The 19,756-nt window shown below is 36.7% G+C and overlaps 3 protein-coding genes across 3 annotated transcripts in view; 2 read left to right on the top strand and 1 right to left on the bottom strand.

Moving 5' to 3' along the window:
- The window catches only part of LOC131798892 (angiopoietin-1 receptor), a 44,174-nt gene extending 32,832 nt beyond the window's left edge, over window positions 1–11,342 (top strand). Inside the window, exons 14-19 of the mRNA XM_066171809.1 lie at window positions 7,589–7,708; window positions 8,192–8,262; window positions 8,826–8,866; window positions 9,877–9,973; window positions 10,423–10,522; window positions 11,228–11,342. Coding sequence (XP_066027906.1) covers window positions 7,589–7,708; window positions 8,192–8,262; window positions 8,826–8,866; window positions 9,877–9,973; window positions 10,423–10,522; window positions 11,228–11,332 — 534 coding nt within the window. The 3' untranslated portion in view covers window positions 11,333–11,342. The remainder of the gene's footprint in view (window positions 1–7,588; window positions 7,709–8,191; window positions 8,263–8,825; window positions 8,867–9,876; window positions 9,974–10,422; window positions 10,523–11,227) is intronic.
- LOC136283290 (ephrin type-A receptor 4-like) lies at window positions 779–6,791 on the top strand. Its single transcript, XM_066171853.1, has 10 exons — window positions 779–931; window positions 1,527–2,184; window positions 2,810–2,857; window positions 2,978–3,337; window positions 4,137–4,169; window positions 5,079–5,175; window positions 5,581–5,732; window positions 6,033–6,197; window positions 6,334–6,444; window positions 6,583–6,791. Exons 1-10 carry the CDS (start codon window positions 779–781, stop codon window positions 6,789–6,791), a joined length of 1,986 nt encoding a protein of 661 aa, XP_066027950.1.
- Window positions 11,343–12,938: 1,596 nt separating the features above from the next.
- Window positions 12,939–17,762, bottom strand: LOC131798918 (migration and invasion-inhibitory protein). The gene is made up of 6 exons (XM_059116582.2): window positions 17,403–17,762; window positions 16,464–16,687; window positions 15,323–15,393; window positions 14,904–15,027; window positions 14,224–14,419; window positions 12,939–13,763 (listed from the first exon to the last, which is right to left on the bottom strand). The coding sequence occupies exons 1-6, from the start codon at window positions 17,760–17,762 to the stop codon at window positions 13,605–13,607; spliced, it is 1,134 nt and encodes a 377-aa protein (XP_058972565.2). The 3' UTR covers window positions 12,939–13,604.
- Between the last annotated feature and the right edge of the window lie 1,994 nt (window positions 17,763–19,756).

Here is a 19,756-nt window from a genome sequence, read left to right on the forward strand (position 1 = left end):
AAACACCACACGAATGCAGACTAACTTTCATAACCTAATTGTATGGTCATTACTTGGTTGACACTCGCATTGCTATATCCGTTAGAGGATCAAGGAGAGCACATGATAGATAAACATTTACTTTTATCACGTTTCCATAGAACATAACTCCAAATATGGGTGAAAGAAATTTGCTGATAGAACTTAATTGTTTAAAATGCTTCAATGGCCTTAGTGACACGTCACAGTAAACTTTCTCGAAACTAGACGCATTTCCCGCAAAGCAATATCAACGGAAGTTGTCCTCTATGAACGGAAAAGGTGAAATCAACTTGGTGTTTTTTTCTGCTAAAGCTGGGTTTTTCTTGTGGCAATACTACAAGGTGACGTTGTTAGGTTTCAGGGGGCGACAATATCACCCTAACGTAATATTTAACGCAAAAACCCGTTGAAAATACGCCCAGTTTTTGCGGTATCGCTTGATGTTTGTGCTGTGTCTCGTTTCGTGAATAAGCCAGAAGAATCCTGTTGAAATTTCCATGACTGCTTTAGACTTGCAGGCGAAGGTCACTGCCTTAAGTAGGAAGTCTTACTTTATTTTCCAATTCTTTATCTTTAATGCCATAATTAGCATCTTCGAATATTCACGCTCTGAAATTGACTACACTAAAGAGCTAAAGAAGATTTTCAAAGTACGATAAATTTTGACCTGTCGCTGTATCGGTTCTTTTCTAAGCCGCTCTCAGCGATGCACCGATACTTAATGGTTACTCAATTATTTTCAGTTAGAGCTGGGCCCATGGATCATTTGTGGAGCAATTTCCTTCCCATCCTTATTCTTGTTGCCGGCTTAGCCTCGTCGGACCAAGAAGTTCTGATAGAAAAGCCTGAGTGTGATTCATGTTCATGGAATTGGACGATATTACAGACTGCTGAACCTGGATACACAGGGGTTAGTGTTCATGTGCGAGGAATACCTCAATTCTCCATTGAATTCATCTAATGAATGGTTTTTGAGAATGGTGTGTCTATTATTTCTAGTTTCATAGGTAAAAAAATGCAATCCCTTGTTAACAGCCAGTAGGTCTCTGTTTAAGTATATGGCATCAGCCAATAGTTTCAACATAATTTTAACGACATCGGCCCGCGTAAAATTTGATTTTTCGCGTGAGTTTAACGAAAAATTGCGAGGATGCTCCTCTTCAAAGTAATGCCAATCAACCAACTTGAGTTAATTGCTGCACAAAATAGAAAGCGAAAGTTCGTTTTTTGCCGCTCGTCGTTTTCCATAAACATCTGCTTAACCTCACTTTTAATGTATTGGCCCCTTGACAGACCTGACAGTATCACAGCACTGAGAAATTCTTTATTTTCTTTCTTCATTCATTTATTCATTCATCTTGTAATCCACTTGCTTGTTATGTTTTCATTATTTTTGTCCTTTAACTATTAATTTATTTGACGTTTATGATATGATGTTTTTATTTTTTGTACACTGGTTAATTTGTCTTTGTTTAACTATGCTTCGACGTTTTTTTAAATCGCAGTGGTACGAAAAAGGCTCCTCTCTTAAATGTTTAGCGTGTATCAATAACTTCAACGCATCTACATCGAGACCAAACAGTTGGCTGAGAAGTGACAAGATCACGGTTAATGAAGCTAAGAGACTTGATGTAACTGTTCGGTATCTCATCGCAGATTGCTCTTCCATGTGGAAAAAAGGAGAAAATAAATGCGTGAATGCTATCGACTTGTATGCCAAACAGTCAAACCAGGATATTATAGACAAGTCAAACTATCCAAATCCTCTATCACACACAACTTCATATGAAAAAATAACAGAACTGGGACACCCAACCAATGTGGAAACATCCAAAACAGTACCAGTAGTCATAAAAGGAAAATTTCTCTTCCTAGCATTCCATAATAATGGAGCGTGTAGTATCTTGTACTCTGTCAAAGTTAGTTACAACTTTTGCCCTGAGAAGATACTCAGCAACAACTTGTTAGTGTTACCCAGAACAGCAGCACCAGCGAATGAATTGGAAATCTCACGAGTTGAGGGCAGATGTAAAGAAAATGCGGTTCAATTGCTTAGCAGTCTGCACGCCTATTGCGATAGTAGAGGAAGTTGGAACAAAACTTCGTTTGAAGGGAGATGTATTTGTAAAGAAAACATGGAAGATACCGACGGAAGATGTCATGGTAAGGTTGTTAGAGTAGTTTTCAATTGAGTGTCGACTAATAAAAACAAAGATTTTCATTATCAGCTAATAAGAAGTCAAAGTTCAAACAAGAAAACTGTCGCGATTGTTTGTAGTTTTGTATCTGATCGGTTGAGAGGATTGCGGGAGTTTTCTTGAACAATCTTGAAGTAAACTCACTTCCTAAATGACCGAATCATAAATTACTTTCGATACTTGATATTTCCAACCTGAATCCATGTTATCCATCCATATCTATTCTTTGGCCTTTCTGACCACGTTGCATGTTCAATTTTCTTTAATTTCCTGCTGAGTGTTTGTAATATTGATTTCCTGTTTAGGTAGGGCGGTTTCCTAAAATACTTCTCACAGCTGTACCATGACTGTATTTACCGATGACTATATCTCATTTTAATTTTAATAATGTTGCTGTTGTTGTTGTTGTTCTCGCTGACCACGTTATTACTGTTGATAGACACATTGTATATTATTTTGTGTTTTCCTCTCATTTGACTATAGATTCCTGGATAAATAATCATTTTCAAATATCGTTTCATTGTCCTTCTAATTTAAAAAAACTCTCTCAAACTAGTTTCTTCCTGAGGAAAATGTTCTTCTCGTTTCAGCCTGTCCAAATGGAAAGTATAACGACGAAAAAGGTTTCAACTGCACAAGTAAGAAATAATTCAAACTATTTAACTGGGTTGTATTGGCTACATGGCAATTTCTTCTTAAATTGATGACTTTTCCACCGAAATAGTTCTATTTCCTCCCTAATAATCTTCTGATTATAGGTTTACCATCAGCTCCAAGGAATACCACTGTTGCCTTTGTTAACCAAAGTGTAGTCGAAATAACCTGGTTGCCGCCTGCCGAAACCGGCGATCTTACGCTTGTGTCTTATGACGTCGAATGTTTGATAAGTAAAGTATGTATCAACTCTGCCTGTTTATATGAGCCTTGCGGGGATGACGTCGCATACAGACCAAAAAAACAAGGCCTGGAAATGACCCATGTGACCCTGGAGGGTCTTTCGTCGAAAGTGAATTATACTCTTAGAATCTACGCCAGGAATAGGGTGAGTGCAGTGGCGAAAAGAAGATATGGAGTCGAAGGAAAGTTCGAGGCAATCAGTGTACGGATGAAAGAATCTGGTGAGTAACAGAGTCTGCGCAGTTTACATAAAATTAATTAGAATTGACCGCCTCACTATCTCGAGAAGCTGGGAAAGAGTGTTTAACAATTTCAAAGACTGTTTTCTAAAGTTACAAAGCAAGATCGTTCGCTAAGACCTTTTAATCGCTTCCCTAGCATGGTGCGGTGACATGTTTATCAATGTGTATAAAAATAGTTTAACAAGACACGTATATAGTAAAATTCCCTTGTCAAAAGTTAATTTCGATTTCTTGATTTTGTTTCATTAAACTATGAGATTTCTTTGCACTTGACAAATAAGAGACAAACTAAGACGACATGGACATAAGCGTTTTCTCGCGTTATAACTTACGCTTCTTTGATCTGATCTCTCATTAGCATCTTGTGATTTGCATCTGTTCTGAGTAGAAGCTAAAATTCAAATAGGTTTGGAAAATTGCATAATTTTTGATGCGTAATCACTGCATGGTTTGCCTCTTACGTTCACGAAAACGATAGTGGAATTTCAAATGCAGACAGTTGCCATCGTTATTACGTTATATTTTTTATAAAGTTGACAGTGGTTGTTGTTATGGGCTAACATGTGATTAAGCACATCCATGAGTATACTATCCAACCTCTTGAACTGGGGAATTTCGGAGGAAGCTTCATAGAGTGATTTAGTTAGAGCAAAGCAATGAGATGTGTACCGTAACTTGCAACTCAGAATAGAGTTCTATATCGAAGAAAATCCTGTCAATTTTTCATTGGTAGCATAAGACAAGAATTTCTTACAAGCTAAATTTTTATCCCTTTTAGTAGCTCCATCTATGAAAGGCCTGAACACGGAAGGTAAGTAACTGCAAAAATATAAACTTGCAACTTGCTCCTCGACAGTACACGATCTTAAAAGTATTTGGCTTTATTAATTGTTGTCTTAAAATCGCCAGAACATCACATTCTGGAGTGCTTTGCTGCTTTCATAACCAGCCACGCTAGCACTGTCTGCTTAAGGAGATTTTGTTCTCCCTTTCAGAATGGTTAAACACATGGGCTCGATGAGCTGTCGTTTCTCACGGGACTATTTTCAACAGAGCAAAATTGGGCCAGGCCTTTTTGCAACACACAAATAACAGTTTAAGTCTATCTGTGTGACCCCAAAAAGCTCAGTTCTTTAAAAGGGGAACGTGCAATAATCTTAATGTAAATTTATTACAAGAACCAAAACATTCGGCGAAGACTGGGTAAAAGAGTGCAGCCATTCCATGGTGAAGCCAATGACATGGTAACAATAGGCAGCCATTCAATGGTGAAGCCGGTGTCATAGTAACAATAGGCAATGGTAAAGCCAGTGTCATGATAACAATAAGCAGCCATTCAACGGTGAAGCCAATGACATAGTAACAATTGGTAAATATGTAAAAATAAATAATTTCTGGTAACTTTTCTTACTAATACTTGTTATTATAAATTCTTCTGCAATAGATGCTTAACCCTTTGACTCCAAAGAGTGACTAGCATCTAATTTCTCATTACTCACCCTTTCATACGCGATAAGGTCACGAGAACAACGAAAATGATCACCAAGTAAAGCGGTGCTTGATTGTTAAAAACACATTCTCCTTGTCGGCACCTTTATAAATGTATGGGGAACAGAATGGAAAATATGCATATACTGATATTAGCTAGGGTGTAAAGGGTTAATTCCTTAACGAAATCATTGAGCTATGTTCCCAATATTGTGTGCTTTTTACTCCACAGACTCAAAGGCTGTCATGTATCTGAACATTATCTATGGATTTGTTGTCTTATTGGCACTTTTCATAGTTGGCTCTGTATGTTTTATCATTTACAGAAGGTCAGCAAACTCTAACTGCAAATAAAAGCCACAATTAATTCTAATAAATTTCAGCTGCGGGAAACTGTTCAAATAAATAACTGCCAGACAAAAAATTGTGCCTAAACTTGAACAAAACTTCTTCCTGCCGAAATGAGGCCTGGATGTCCAATGCTAGAGAAGGTTCACCTCACATTGTTTAATGATACGATCTTGTATCGACCTCATCGCTTAGATATGTACCCTGTCTTAACAACTTTTGGCATATTCTGTGCCGGTTGCTGGTTGCAAGTGAGAGTTAATAAAAAGCACATCTTCTTACAAGAAAATGTGAATTAGCCCTTGTAATGATGTGCACTAATTATGCATATTATGAGAGTAACTGTAATGAGCTTCAACGTCTAATTACTTGTTCTTGTAAAGTAGATGTCGACACCACAGAAATAGAGACCGTTTTGAAGAACCTGAAACAGCAGAGCCTTCAGGCACCATGAGTTTAGAGCCCGGAAAAGCAGAATCTACAAGTGCTATAAGGGTAGAGCCAGAAAAAGCAGAATCTCTCATGAGTGCGTACGATAGTAAGTTTCAATCGTTTTACCGTTTTCCACGTTTTTGCTTGATTTAATTGGTTTTTCTCCCATGAGATATCAGAAAATCGTTATAATTTCATGGCAAAAATCAAAGACTTCTTGACGATAGCTTTTTAAATATATGGGTATAATGAACTTTAATATAGCTCCGTTCAACTGTTAGCGCAATTCATAATTTAAAATATAAATTAAAATTTTAAAAAAAGATTATCCGAAGGACAATTCCTCTCGTAAAATAAAATTGTCCTTCGATTTCTTAATATATATCACGAATCATATCATTTCTAGATGTGGCACTGCGGACTGTAGCCGAGGGTCAAAATGAGGATGGCATTCGACTTATCCGTGATCAGATCAAAACAATTAGATTTCTAGGGAATGGAAACTTTGGTCAAGTCTACCATGCAGTTTACGGACCTTTACGAACTGAGGTGGCGGTGAAATCACTGAGAGGTACTTTCCATTTTGCTTACAAGTTTTAGCCTCTGAAATACTTGTCTGACTGGATTCATTACAAAGTTTTTCGAAACCACAAGTTCTGTTGTTGCGTTAAAAACCTCATGGAACGTTTGTTTGTCACCTTTTGAAGACGATGCCACAAAGAAGGACCTAAAAGACATACTGACAGAACTGGACCTTATGAAATCTTTGAAACCTCATCCTCATGTTGTAAGACTCATCGGATGTTGTACAGAAAAAGGTACTAAGTTTGATTTATCGATGAATTCATTGGCTGATTGATTATTTACTTTGATGTATGGAATGAATGAATTAATTGATTAATGAGTGACTTATTTATTGATTAGTTTGTGCATTATTTAATTTTTTTCAATTCTAGACCCAATCATGATAGTTTTAGAGTATTTACCATACGGTGATCTGTTGGGATATCTGCGCAAGAGCAGAGGGATCGAGGATACTTATAACTCAGGAGAAAAGAGACCAAGCTCAACACTCACAGAAAAGGACCTCTTGTCCTTCGCGTGGATGATCGCTGATGGTATGAGCTATTTGTCTACAATGAAGGTAACCTCAGTAGTAACTTGAAAGGTCAATACAGTCTTACATAGTCTTAATACATAGGTAGAAGCTGAACCTTGTTGGCTTAGTATTATACAATAAGGGCCGACAAGTTATACTTTAGTGACAAGGTGACCGATGTCAAGAACAACTTTTGAAACGTAGAAAGGAATAACAAGGACGCATCCAAACCAGTCGCTAGACACTTTAATTTCCCTAATCATTCTAAGCTGCATTTGGCACTCTGCGGCCTTTCCTTACATATGGGTAGTTTGGAAAGCCGCAAAACTCTAGAGCAAAAATTTATCTTTCAAAGCGGCACTCTTAATCCCCAAGGTATGAACGAATGCCTTTTTAGAAGACTAATTTCTTCCTGTTTTTCTCCTTATCAATAGCCTAGATTCATTTTCTTTATATAAAACCACACATCCCACAATTCCTCCATTTGCTCCGGGGAAAGGCTAACACTCGAAACGTCAGCTTTGAATCTCTTTACGGTGGCTAATTTACATCATCAACTTAGTTGATAAAACCAGATTATCTTAATGTAAGGTCAGTGATGTCTTGTATACATAAGTATCCATGCCAAAGTGATGCTACAATCAAATTACCTCCTGCACTATAATGTTAAATCCAGCTTTATTTTAGACACTCCTCCTCGTTTAGTGAAACATTGCACTTACATGTTTATTATCCGGCTTAATGCAAATGGCTGGAGTCTAAAATTATCCGTATTTAAACCCTTATTGACTGTTTATCGATCGAAAATATCAAATATGGCGGTATGACAAACACTATGCCATTACACTCTTTTTCCTTCTCAGGTTGTTCATCGTGATTTAGCAGCCAGAAATGTGTTAGTAGGTGACAATAAAGTGTGCAAGATATCAGACTTTGGTTTGGCACGTGGTTTGGAGGGCGATGTATACATGAGAAAGGCTAAGGTGATTCTAACTTCACTGTGAATTAGCTTGAAAACATTTTTGTAAAAGTTAGACTTATACAAAAATGTTAGATTGATTTTTGCTTTTTCCTTTCTTCCTTTCACACTCTATAACAAATCAAGTTTTTCTTTCATTCAGGCAAGGGTCATATACAGTTAGCTACCAATTTATGCATAAGTCTCAATTAGCACGTTACGAAAATCTAAGATCAACGCAAATCTTGCAATCAGGAAATTGACATTCCTAGAACATTCAAATTAACAATTCTAACAGTGACTAAGGATACGATAGAAACCCCAAACATAAAAAAAAGAAAAAGAAAGATAAGAACAACAACTTTAAAAAAGGTCAATGATTAAAACACGCTGAATTTCCAAAGAACAGATGACTACCGAGGTGTCGTTAAGGAACACTGTGCTTTACATTTAGTTGCTTTAATGTTGATCATTTCATGACGATATATACTTGTCTTACAACTTGAAGGCTCGCCTCCCAATCAAGTGGATGCCCCCAGAATCTCTTTTGTATGGAACCTCTACCACTATGAGTGATATGTAAGTTGTTTCAAATTAAGCACAAGACTTTTTCTCACACTGAATCATGAGTTCATCAATCATCTAAATAATACAGTCCAAACAAATGTCTAATTTTCCCCATTTAAACGCTTTCTGATTAAAAAAAAAAAGAAAAAGAAAATAAGGTCCCAAAGAGTAGTCAGAAACGTTAAAAAACGTAACAGGTCATGATTATAGTTTACAGTAAAGTTTTAGTTCTTCATAAGAAAAAATTAACATCTGAGAGATTGGAAAACTGAGTCATGCAGTTAAACATCTTTGTAAGAGACCATGACACATGCAATTTGAAAGAGATGGTTTAAGAAAGGTAATGGAGGTCTGCTTTACGCAAAATCCAAACCGAGACAACAATACTAAAAGTCTATGATAGACCTCTGGAAAAACTTTTCAAACAAAAATATCATCTCAAGTTTTGTATGAGCGTGATATTCCTTGAAAGTACTTCGTCAAATCAATGGTGTAATAAAAACCCACTGAGAGGTTGTTATTGACGCAAATAAACCTCATAACGTAAAATTTTCCACTTTGTCTTTCTTTTACAGATGGTCTTACGGCATTGTGATGTGGGAAGTGTTCACCATAGGTATGTGGAATACTTTATAGAGAGGGAGTGGTTCTACAGGTCAGCAAGAAGCTTATTACTCACAATTTTCGGTCAGCTCATACATGCTGTTCTCATGAATGAAAGAAGGTCAAATTCTGTTTTATCCAACTAACACTGTAGCTTACGGGTTCTGAGTATTCATGAGGCCACTTTCTGAAATTCCTGTCCATATTAATTTTTCTTGGATACATGTGCTATCATCATCATTATTATTTGCATTATCATCAACATTATCACTGTTATTTTCACCAGTATTATCATTATAACCATAAATTTTGAGTTAAAATAAAAGCTTTTTGTTCCTTGGTACACAAGCAAAATAAAGTGAAGGAATAATTCCCCCGTAGGAAAAAGTGATTTTAAAATCAGAGACGTTTTCTAGAAGAACATTTTCTCATCAATTGCTTAGAAGGAGCATGCTGTCTGGCTAAAAGTAAGATTAAATAGCAATACATAAATAACCAAACGTCGTTTATGCCTAATGTTCACATAATGCTAAGCTTTAGAGCGGAGTTCTCCACATTAGTCTCATTGCAAATGACCTCAGTCATCACTTTCAAATTCACTGGAACGTCCTAGCAGTGTTCGGAAGGAACTACTCGACAAAAAAGCGTCTTACCTCTTGAAAAATAATCATGCCTTTTCTTTTCTCCTCAAAACTCTTGTGAGCGATTCATGTACACACCTTTGCGACGGTTGAAGTGCTAAAACTGGCTCCAACATTCCAAAAAGTGATTAATTTTAAACTTTGAATCGGGCGCTATTCGCACTATTGTGTTTTCTCGCCAATTGAATAACGCGGGCGCACTGGTCAGCTGTTCAAATAAACGTGGTGTAAAACTGTCATGTAGTTCCGCACAAACGGAAGTAATAACTTCACCTTTCTTTCTCATTTTTTCTGTCCTTTCCCTTTTTTTTTTCTTTCTATCTTTCTTTACATTTTTCTTTTGAAGTTCACACTTCGGTTTAACGTTTATTGTGTTTTTCAGGTGAATCACCTTATCCTGGGAAAACGAAATCAGAAATAGCAGGTTTACTGGTAAAAGGATACCGCATGCCTAAGCCAGCCCACATCTCTCAAGAACTGTGAGTAGTTCAAATGATTAACTCAACCCTTTAAAAATTTTGCAACGCGATTACAGTTACTCACATGCACTTAGATATTCCTTCTCATTTATAAAGACCTATTTTAAGGTTTCGAGTGCTGTCCTATAAAACAAAACAAAAACAAAACAAAGAAATAAAAAAAACTACGCGGTTTTTTTTCCCCTTAAGATCTTCACTTCCAAGTGTATTATCTGGAGCTTCTTCTTATTGATTTCTATAGAATCTTGCGCAACTGACTTCACTTTTGGGACCTATGACCAATTAAACCCAATTGACTTTTGGCATCGTGGCATGTTTAACGTGTCACTTTCGTGTTCCCGGCCTTGAAAATTCCAAAAGATTTTTATCCATGAAGTGTAACATTGCCTGCTTTCTTTTCAAACATTGTAGTGCTGATCATGTGATACGCGTCATAATTTTGTTTTCAGGTATTCGATTATGACTAAGTGTTGGGAAGAGAAACCTCAGGAAAGGCCAACATTCCAGTGGCTTTGTTCTACGGTTAAAAAACTCCTTCATGACCGAAAGGTTTGTTCGTAATATTTCATCGTGCCTCGTTTTATTTTTTATTTCCAAGTTGCTTTCATTAATTTTCGTTTACATCTCTGTTATTATTCTGTTAAAAAAGAAAGGAACTTTAAGTCTAGAGAGTATGTTCTATTGAATTCAAAACTCTGTGGGTTCGAAAATTAGAGAAATTACGTGATTTGCGTGTTAGTGGAGTCTTCTGTTCCGATTTCGGATCTGGCTCTCTGAAGATTCAGATTGTGAGTCATTTGCACTCGGGCAGTCTTGGTCGGTACTTTAATGTTTTGTCCACGTAGGATTTCCTGTTTAAGACCAAATTTGGAAACTTTGTTTGACCTGTAGGCCTGGCGGTTTCCCAATACACTTTGTTATCGGCCATAACACAACTGCTGAGACAGAAAACTTCACATTAAGTCTAGTTACGATAAAAGTAGAGCAAAGGAAACACATATACATTCACATGCAGCAAATTTATGCAAAAAAAGTTTTATATGCAACGATGATCCTTATTTGGACAAGAATGACATTGCATCGTGATCAGCAGATAGCACCCAAAATTGGCGCGGATAGGCGAAATTGTTTACCTCTTTGCACTCTTCTACTCGGAAGAAAGCAAAACAATTTAAAGAAAAGGATAGTTTATATAATTGTTAGCAAAGATAACTAAGTGTTTTAACAATCTCATTTCTGTATCTCTTTGGCCAGAACCACGTCAATTTAGAAGTCTACGATACCAAGGATTATGTTAATTTCGATATGATGGCGGGAAAGGACCGTGAAGAAGAAACTGCATCGAATCATGATGACTAAAACATTGCACATTCTAAAACAAAAGTGGCCTCAAGCCATTTAACGAATTTGTAGGGATACAGGAAATTCTGAAATTTCTCAGTACGTGTAGACAATGCACCTTTTTATAAAACTTTGTTCAATGTAATGTTTTTCAAACATTAACGTTTCAGAGTAATTCAATTTGATATCTGTTCACACACCTGTACGTGTAGGTCTTTACAAGTAGAGTATGCCTTATAAATGCATCAACATTTCACAATTGTAGATTTTGAGCTAAAATAAAATAATAATTGCACAGCCGCTGAACGTTTGTTTTCAATTTCAAAAGCACATGACAGCCCCTACACTAACGAACGCACACACGAGCAACAATCAATACTATGTCGGCGTTTGACATCTGCAAAAATCTTAAGTCATTAAAGTAGTAACAATGTACAACATCACATTAAGAGTTGAATTTCTCTTTGAACTGCTATTCAAAAGACTAACAAATGGAAAATAATACTTATATCACAACTAAAACAGAGATATGTCGATAGAACTTAAGAAGAAATACACGGGTGGTCCGTTAAAAGTTCCCAAGTACTTCATTGCACAATTGCTGCTTTCTTGAGAGTGATCTTTCGTGCTTGTCAGAGACGGCTTCCTTGCAAAACATTTCTCACAGAAACTGCACTTAAAAGGCTTCTTCCATGAGTGTGTGATAAGATAGCTCTTTAGGTATCCTGACCGACCGAAAAACTATGCCACACTGCCTGCAAACAAATGGTATCTCTCCTGTATGAGTTCTTGAGTGCAATTGAAGTACATCAGCGCGACTGAAGGGCTTCTCTCTATACTGGCACTGGAAAGGCTTAACCCCTGTATGCCTTCTCTTGTCTCTGGAGAACCTCAGAATGACTGAAGGACTTGTCACACAAGTCGCACGGATAAAAGTCTTTTCATCGGTGTGTATTCTTGTATGCTTTTGGAGATCTCCGGATTGACTAAAACATCTACCACAGTGATGACGTCCATATGGTTTCTATCCTGTATATGTTCTGTAAGGTGGCCCAAGAGGGCCTTTTGGGCCACCGTGGTTCTGATATGCCTCTTCAGATCCTTGGACTGGCTAAATCGTTTTCCACAGTGGTCACATTTCAAGGGCCTCCCTCCTGTTCGTGATTCTTCAGGTACTCTAGGCGACCGAAGCAACTGTCACGACCTCTCCTCAATCCAATCCCATAGTTAATTAAAAACTTTCAAACTGTAAACCGTATGTCAAACACTTATCACAGTGGTTGCTTTTAAAAGGTTTCTTTGCTTCTTACATCCTTGTCTGCCCATGAAGCACTGTGAAGCAAGAATTTCAGGAGAGGGGGGGAGTTATTTGGGAAGACCAATATCTAAATAAGAATAAGGAAGAGTTCTTATAACAAAAGAAAAAGAACTGGCATTGTACAAAATATATGTATGCAATTTGGCAACAATCAATTTGACTGGAACCACAAATGAATTTCAAGGCCAAATGACATTGAACCAAACACAATGTATACAACACCTTCCCATAACAAATGAAAATTGTGGTAAAGGGATCAACATAAAACAAAACTTTAAGCTTTATTTAAACATTCAAGGTGAAAATTTATTTTTCCTATCACTGTGAACACTCCATTAGACATGATTCCTCACTCTAAAAATCATTCAAATATTGCCTTTGTGACACAAATTTCAACTACACTTGACAGAATAAAAACAGTAATAGCAAATTAACATAAAAAGTAAATAGAGCTAAACATCACATTACATGAGATGTGCCATGATCACTTTTATAGACATCTTGAGTGAATTTTTCTGAAACTATAGATTGGTTTGCTTTGCAATCATTCCCCAACAAAATTTACTCATAAATGTAAGTATGCTACATGTGTCTTACATCAACAGTATGAATAAATCATTATTACATGTAGATTAAATTAAATTCATCCGTTGTATTATTTTTTTGCAAATCAGAATCAAACATGTTTGAATTGAGAAGCACATATCCATGTATTTAACAGGAGATGAGAATAGACAGAGATACAAGGAGTACAGTATAAGCTAAAAGGTGCTTGCCTGGTTTCAAATGTCGAACATTAAATCTCTTTGCTATTTTACAAGGAAATGTGAAACATCTAGAAAGGAGAATTGCTTTTCACATATTAGCAGTTCAAGGGTTAAGAGAGTAGAATAATGCTATACATGTACCATCTTCATGTAACAGATAGAATCATCTCCAGGTAATTGTACACGGCTAAACAAAAGCAGCTTGTCAGAGAAAAGGGTATGGTGTGGTATGAGGAGGTTGAGGTGTTCCTCTTCTTTCTCTGTCTAACACCTGAAGACCATATCTGAGTGTGTGACTTCTGTTTAATAACTCCTCTGTTGTCTCAGTAGTAGAGCTAGGGAAGTTGCCAGCTCGAGATGCATCCTATAGAGACATTTTAGAAATGTTTAAAAATAGTGCAGCCATAATAAAAAGTTTTAATTTTTAGGCACTGTCAATTACCAAGAACAAGATCAAGTCTGCATAAAGTTGTTGAATAAAACTTTAAGAGCCTGACATCACAAAGACAGCACTAATACTTCCTCCAGGTGCCATGCACATGTACCTCACCCTCTGCCTTTACTATCACCCTTGATCCTGCATTAAGAAGTTTGCAACACAGTCTCATTAGACTTTTTTATACCCAGATTTTTTATACGAGAGAAAAATTAAAGTGCCTTGCCCTTGATCACAACACAGTGACCAAACTTGATACTCAAATAGAGCTGAACAATACATGAAATGTAAAAGAGAGATTACCCACAAACAACAAGAATATTTTCAATATCAACCTCATTACACGTACAGTATACACTGTACTTGTAGCTTCTAGATAAGGACATACCAGTGTGGTGCGAGACTTGTGAAGCGATGTTCTCAGATCTAATGATGAAGGCATTGGAATGACTGTGGGTTTAGAACTCTCCCATCCAGCCAGACAATGTGATGACAAACCCACTGAATCAGTTGGATCAAAGCTTGCTCGTCTATGAGGTTTAAACTTGTGGGGTGAGACAAGTGATGACCTTGGTACACTCACTCTGAAGAAGAAAAATAATGAAATGTATCAATCCAAAAAAGAATATGAAAGGTTAGAAAACTATAAAAATAAAAGAAAAAAAAGTGTAACTATGATTTCATTCACAAAACCAACATGATCTAAAAGGGAAAATGACATGCTTGTTATCTATCAGTTATATTAAACAATAAAGTTTTACATGAATAACATTCCATATAAAAACATCAGGCTTTGAATTTTAACTTAAAATTGTAAGCATCGTTAATTTTAAAGAGGCCAAACCAAGATAAAGGAGTTCATATTTACACAAGATTTAACTTTTCTCTGACTTATTCCAGACACATAAATTTTTCTTAACTCAAAGTGAAATTCCCTTGACCTCAAAACAATATTTTTTCCTGTAGCCATTTCCTGACCTGTGGTAACCATGTTAAAAAGTGTATTCTTGACTTCACTATATAAGTATAACAGCTGTATTTTATGGCTAAGATTGCAAAAGCCCTCACCGAACATAACTTCCCTCTGTTTCATACTCTGACTCTCGTTTTGTATGACAAACTGAGCATGATGCCTCTGGGCCATGGATTGGTACAGGAAAGAGCCTCTCATTTAAAGTGTATGCATTTTCACCTGTAAGAAAACATCATTTACCCTGATGAATCTGACTGCAATAAATTCTAGCAATGGTTATTATCTAGAATTCAAGGATAATTGAAGATACACCATGTAGCTGTAAACAGCAGTTGACACCAATAGTTAATTGTACAGCATCAAATTTTGGGCTTAGTTCAAATTACAAAGTAAATTGTCTTTCACTTAAGGGTGAGGTAACTAATTCATAGGAATTAATGAGTTCAAAACCAAGGAAAACAAATTTATCACTGGCTGTAAATGTGGGATGCTAAATAAATAAATAAATACTTACATGTGACTGCATCCTCTTCCTTGCCTGCAAAGTTCCTGGCTGGAGTAAACTTAAGTGGAGAATATGGCCTCCTGAGGTATCAAAATTAATAGTGAGTAGCATTTCAAATCAATTATTATTGTAGCTAAATAGACTAAGTGACTGCAATTCTTGAGGCCAGTTATTTGCACGAGATCTAACCCAAACCACAGGCCTAACATATTCTTTTTAAAGGGGGTTGTTTTCATTTAATAAATGTCCTTCCACTTCTAGCTTTCACTTCCTTTGACATTGTTCACAAAATTTAATGTTCAGATGAAAGATTCAGCTAAATTTAAGATCACTTAGTACATAGTTTTGTTATACAAAGGCTAAATTTATCTAAGTGACTGGCCCTTTAAGTTTGGTAAAATACACAGTGGACCTTTAAAACAGAAAATGCTACAAAGTTGGACCAGAAAAGAAGGTTAAACCAGAATACATTCACATGTTCACAGTGCACATCTATCCAACTGAATGTACATATTGAGTTATCAAGCAAATTGACTGTACAGCTGTAAGTTGTTTCCTCTATTGTTATACAAATACAAATGTACATGTACATGCAACGCAATGCACTGGAACATGACAAATTAGAGCTTTTAACAGTGATTATCTCCAATCCACATGTAAAGCTTGAACTTAACATAGTGTCTTGAATCTTGTACAAATGTTGTTAAAAATACAACAAGATAATTTGCTTTTATCAACTGAGTAGATAATGTAAATTGGTCTCTCATCAAGAGTTTCAAAGCTCACCTTTCAAGTGTTACTTTCTTTTCAGTTCTGACTAAGGGCTTACACTCCAAATATCTTCTTTAAAACTCTTTAGGGTGGCTTATTTACATTATCAACTCAGTTAATAAAACCAAATCATCAGGTGCTATACTCTCCCACCAACACAGCACCACAGTTTCTTTCGAAACTTACCCCTTTATTGTTCAGGAGAGATTGGCTGGAGTCACTCTCCTTTCCATGTATGATCTGAGCTACAGTAACAAGCTACATATACAGAAGTTATTGGCTTCTTACCATTTCCAAAACTGGAGTACATTGTGTCCCCACCAAAACTATCATTCTTAAATACCCCATATATATGTCATTGTTAAAAGTGTACACTTACTCCAAGAGAGTGGTTCCAAAGCAATCCTCCTTGTTAACTCTTCTAAACTCTTTCAACTCATCAAAAAAGTCATCTGGTCTTTCTGACAGGTACAAAGTGTTGTCTAACAGACCTGCAATCCAGTCATACCCAAGGAGAGACCTTCTTGCATTGTTACCACCAATCACATTACGCTCTTGATGAGGAGAAAGTTCAAAGCTAACATGCAAAGATTTTTTGGGTGTCTGAAAAGGAAGAAACACATGAACTCAAAAAAGGGTATCCTTGAGAGGGAGCATCATCAAGAAATAGGCTTTACATGTATGCATCACCAAGTCAGAGGCAAAGAATGTGTCCTACACGGCATCAGCAAGTTTTCCAGAAAGGTTTAGATGAACAATCATGTCCATGTATATGTTACATTTTATTTTGATTACATTGTAAACCAGGATAAATAAACCAAAACAATCTCACCTGAAAATCCCTTGTTTTTAGAAGATCTACAATTTGAAACATCTCTTAAACTCGATTTAACACTACTTTTTTTTTTTCTTCTATAAATTGGTGAGTTACAATTAACGAGATTGACTGATTAAAAATTGATCCAATTTCTTTTTACAATTCTAGCTTAAACAATTTCACTGAAGTAAGCAAATAAGGTTTAATTAAAATTTGATTCCAACTGACATCGATATTTAATTGACATGATCAGGCAATAACAAAGTTCATCGACTGATGACTGATTAATGGTACCCTGCATAGTAATGTCTTATTTCACACTGACCGTTTCCATGTTCAGATAGATAAGACGTATAGTATACGAACAGTGCTTACACTGAACAAGAGGTATTCTAACTTTTTACGTCTACTTACTGTAGTTATATTACTCTCACCAGTAGTATACAATGCTAAGGACTTGCATCTGCTTTTGCTCTCACATTTAAATACATTTTATCTCACCTTTTTGCGGTTACCAGGAGTAGTTAGAATAGAAGCCGGCATAACTGGGGTCCTGCTTCTTCTATCATTACCACCAGCGACCAAAGCTTGCCCATAGCTTTTCGGTGTGCTTGCTTGATCCGTATTTCTGATGTTCTCGTGCACTTTTCGAGATACCTTCGATGGCGTTCTATCTCTTCCTCGATAGGTAAAACTCGTTTCTCCGTATGTTCTGGTCGGATATGAAACCCTTGTGGATTGCATGTTCTTCAAAACGTTCCAAATGTCATCCTGTCCGTGTCTTAGTTGTTCAAGCAACAACTGATTATCGTTTCTAAGTCTTGAAAGCGGTGAGTAAATGTTTACACTGGTGGCCGCCATTTTTTAAAACGGTCAACTGATCACGTGACTTCTTGTGCAGATTCTGTCCCAGACTCTGCGCAGAGTGACACTCAGAAGCTTAAAATTAATACTACAAAGCAAAACGTACAAGCGTTTCGCTACGGAAATTATTTATTTAATTTTTACAATTACACACATATATACATATTTATCAATTGATTCCAATTAACTCTTCTTCGCAAAAAAACAAGACTGAACGTGAAAGACAAGCAAAAGAGTCAGTGTACTCGTGTAAATTAGACAGTATGCCGGTACAAACATCGTCTTGGTGCAGTGGAACGATCAAGACATTTATTATTTCACAGTTCAGGCGATTTTTATCGACTAATGCTGCTTGGATGTTGGCATTTGTTGTTTTTCCGGGTCAAACGCAATAAAAAGGGTTGTCGTCATATATCGTTTTTTAACGGGAAGTAAAGTTTTAAGGTAATGTCACCGCTGGCAAATGGTTAGTCGCACACAAAACGCTTGATAAAATTGGCAAATTTTTTCAGGTTCCGTCGTGATAAATGACCGTGTATTTATATCTGAGTCGATTTTAGTCATCCTTCGTTCTATTCGCTTGAAAGTAGTTGTACGTTCAAAAATAGAATTCTTTATAGAGTTGTGTATTTCAATGTTTGTAGAAATTTTGAACAATTTTGTTGTCCATCCGCTGCCGGCTTTGTCGGGCCATAGCGGCCAAAGATCTGGAAGCGGTCGCAAACGGATATTCGCATTACAGAAGCATTGCAGCTAAGTCTGGCGGAGAGGACACCGAAGAATTTTGCTGGACAACATCAAATACTCTTCGTGGGTCTCCATACTCATCATTTTAGATCCTTTGGTATCCAAGTCTGATTAAATATCCGTGGAATTTTTTTAGTGCTGTTAAAAAGGTACTCACTATTCTGATCTGAGTCCTGGATGTTTCGAAAAATTAAATTATAAAACATAATACCAAACCAGGGAATCTTGACGGGTGGCCTTGACAATTCTTGCATGCTAGGTGAAATCTTGAAACATAATAATGTTTCAGCTGAGAGCTTTAACTTCTAATGCTTCGTATTTTTGGAATTTTCAAATGTCAAAAATGTTATATGCGTGCAAAACAATCTTTAGACCACTGTTGCCTGTTTTTATATTTCTATCTCTCAAAGTCGACAACAATTCATCCAACAAAGCTGGCCTTATTTGGCATGAGGTTAAACATCATTGTTCAAAATAAATTTAAGTTTCAAAAACAGGCATGTATGCCTCAGTTACCTCATGTCCTAGTTTTACCGACGTCACTACTTGTGGCGAAGTATAAAGCTCTAGTCATTAGGAAGCCGGGCACTAATGTAGGTCTGCCAGCACTCCTCACAACAATGGTATCCCTCAAGCATGCTTGAAATGCTTTCATTCTCGTGTTTAAATAAAAAGATCTTCCTTTCCTGCACAAATTAGGTGAGCCAAAAAAATTTGGTAAGACATGGTAAGAATAAATATTTCGTACTCATTGTCATCCATCGCATTCTACATTCAATTAAAACAAAATTTTCCTGCTACGCATCACAGGCATCTAGTTAAAAGGTTGCACTTTAGCTGATGCGACTTGATGAAGAGAGAAGTTAAAGAAAGCTAAAGGACAAAATATGCGAGTGCACTGGTCTCGTTTGCACATTGCCCACGAGTTCCATGGGCAGGTGGGGAAATCAAACACTTAACTATGAAGGGATGTAAGAAGTCTTAGCTTTATGACTCGTTTCACGTATGTATTAAGTTTGCTCGGATTCGCATGACAAGTCGTAAGAAGCAAACTAAGCCTCGACTGCTAAAGCTCTTTTCCTATAAACGAAATGGTTGGAGGTCTAGTCGAACGCGGGGTTGCAATGTCTCTGTGATGATCTCAGGAAATCTAGTTCTTACTGCTTTCCGATAAACAAGAAAATCGATTGATTCATGAGAACACCATCGTAAAAGATCAGCCCCAGAAGTTGCTTAAAAGCTCT

The sequence above is a fragment of the Pocillopora verrucosa genome, chromosome 9 (assembly GCF_036669915.1).
Source record: "Pocillopora verrucosa isolate sample1 chromosome 9, ASM3666991v2, whole genome shotgun sequence".
NCBI lineage: Eukaryota > Metazoa > Cnidaria > Anthozoa > Scleractinia > Pocilloporidae > Pocillopora > Pocillopora verrucosa.

Bases quoted from the DNA above. Each gene is read 5' to 3' on its own strand.
- LOC131798918 (XM_059116582.2), bottom strand. From the start codon at position 17,762: ATGGCGGCCACCAGTGTAAACATTTACTCACCGCTTTCAAGACTTAGA. The intron at 15,028-15,322 runs GTAAGTATTTAT...GTTTTCTTACAG, and splicing joins GGAAGAGGATGCAGTCACAT to GTGAAAATGCATACACTTTA. The intron at 13,764-14,223 runs GTATGTCCTTAT...ATGTCTCTATAG, and splicing joins ACAAGTCTCGCACCACACTG to GATGCATCTCGAGCTGGCAA.
- LOC136283290 (XM_066171853.1), top strand. From the start codon at position 779: ATGGATCATTTGTGGAGCAATTTCCTTCCCATCCTTATTCTTGTTGCC. The intron at 932-1,526 runs GTTAGTGTTCAT...TTTAAATCGCAG, and splicing joins CTGAACCTGGATACACAGGG to TGGTACGAAAAAGGCTCCTC. The intron at 6,198-6,333 runs GTACTTTCCATT...CACCTTTTGAAG, and splicing joins GGCGGTGAAATCACTGAGAG to ACGATGCCACAAAGAAGGAC.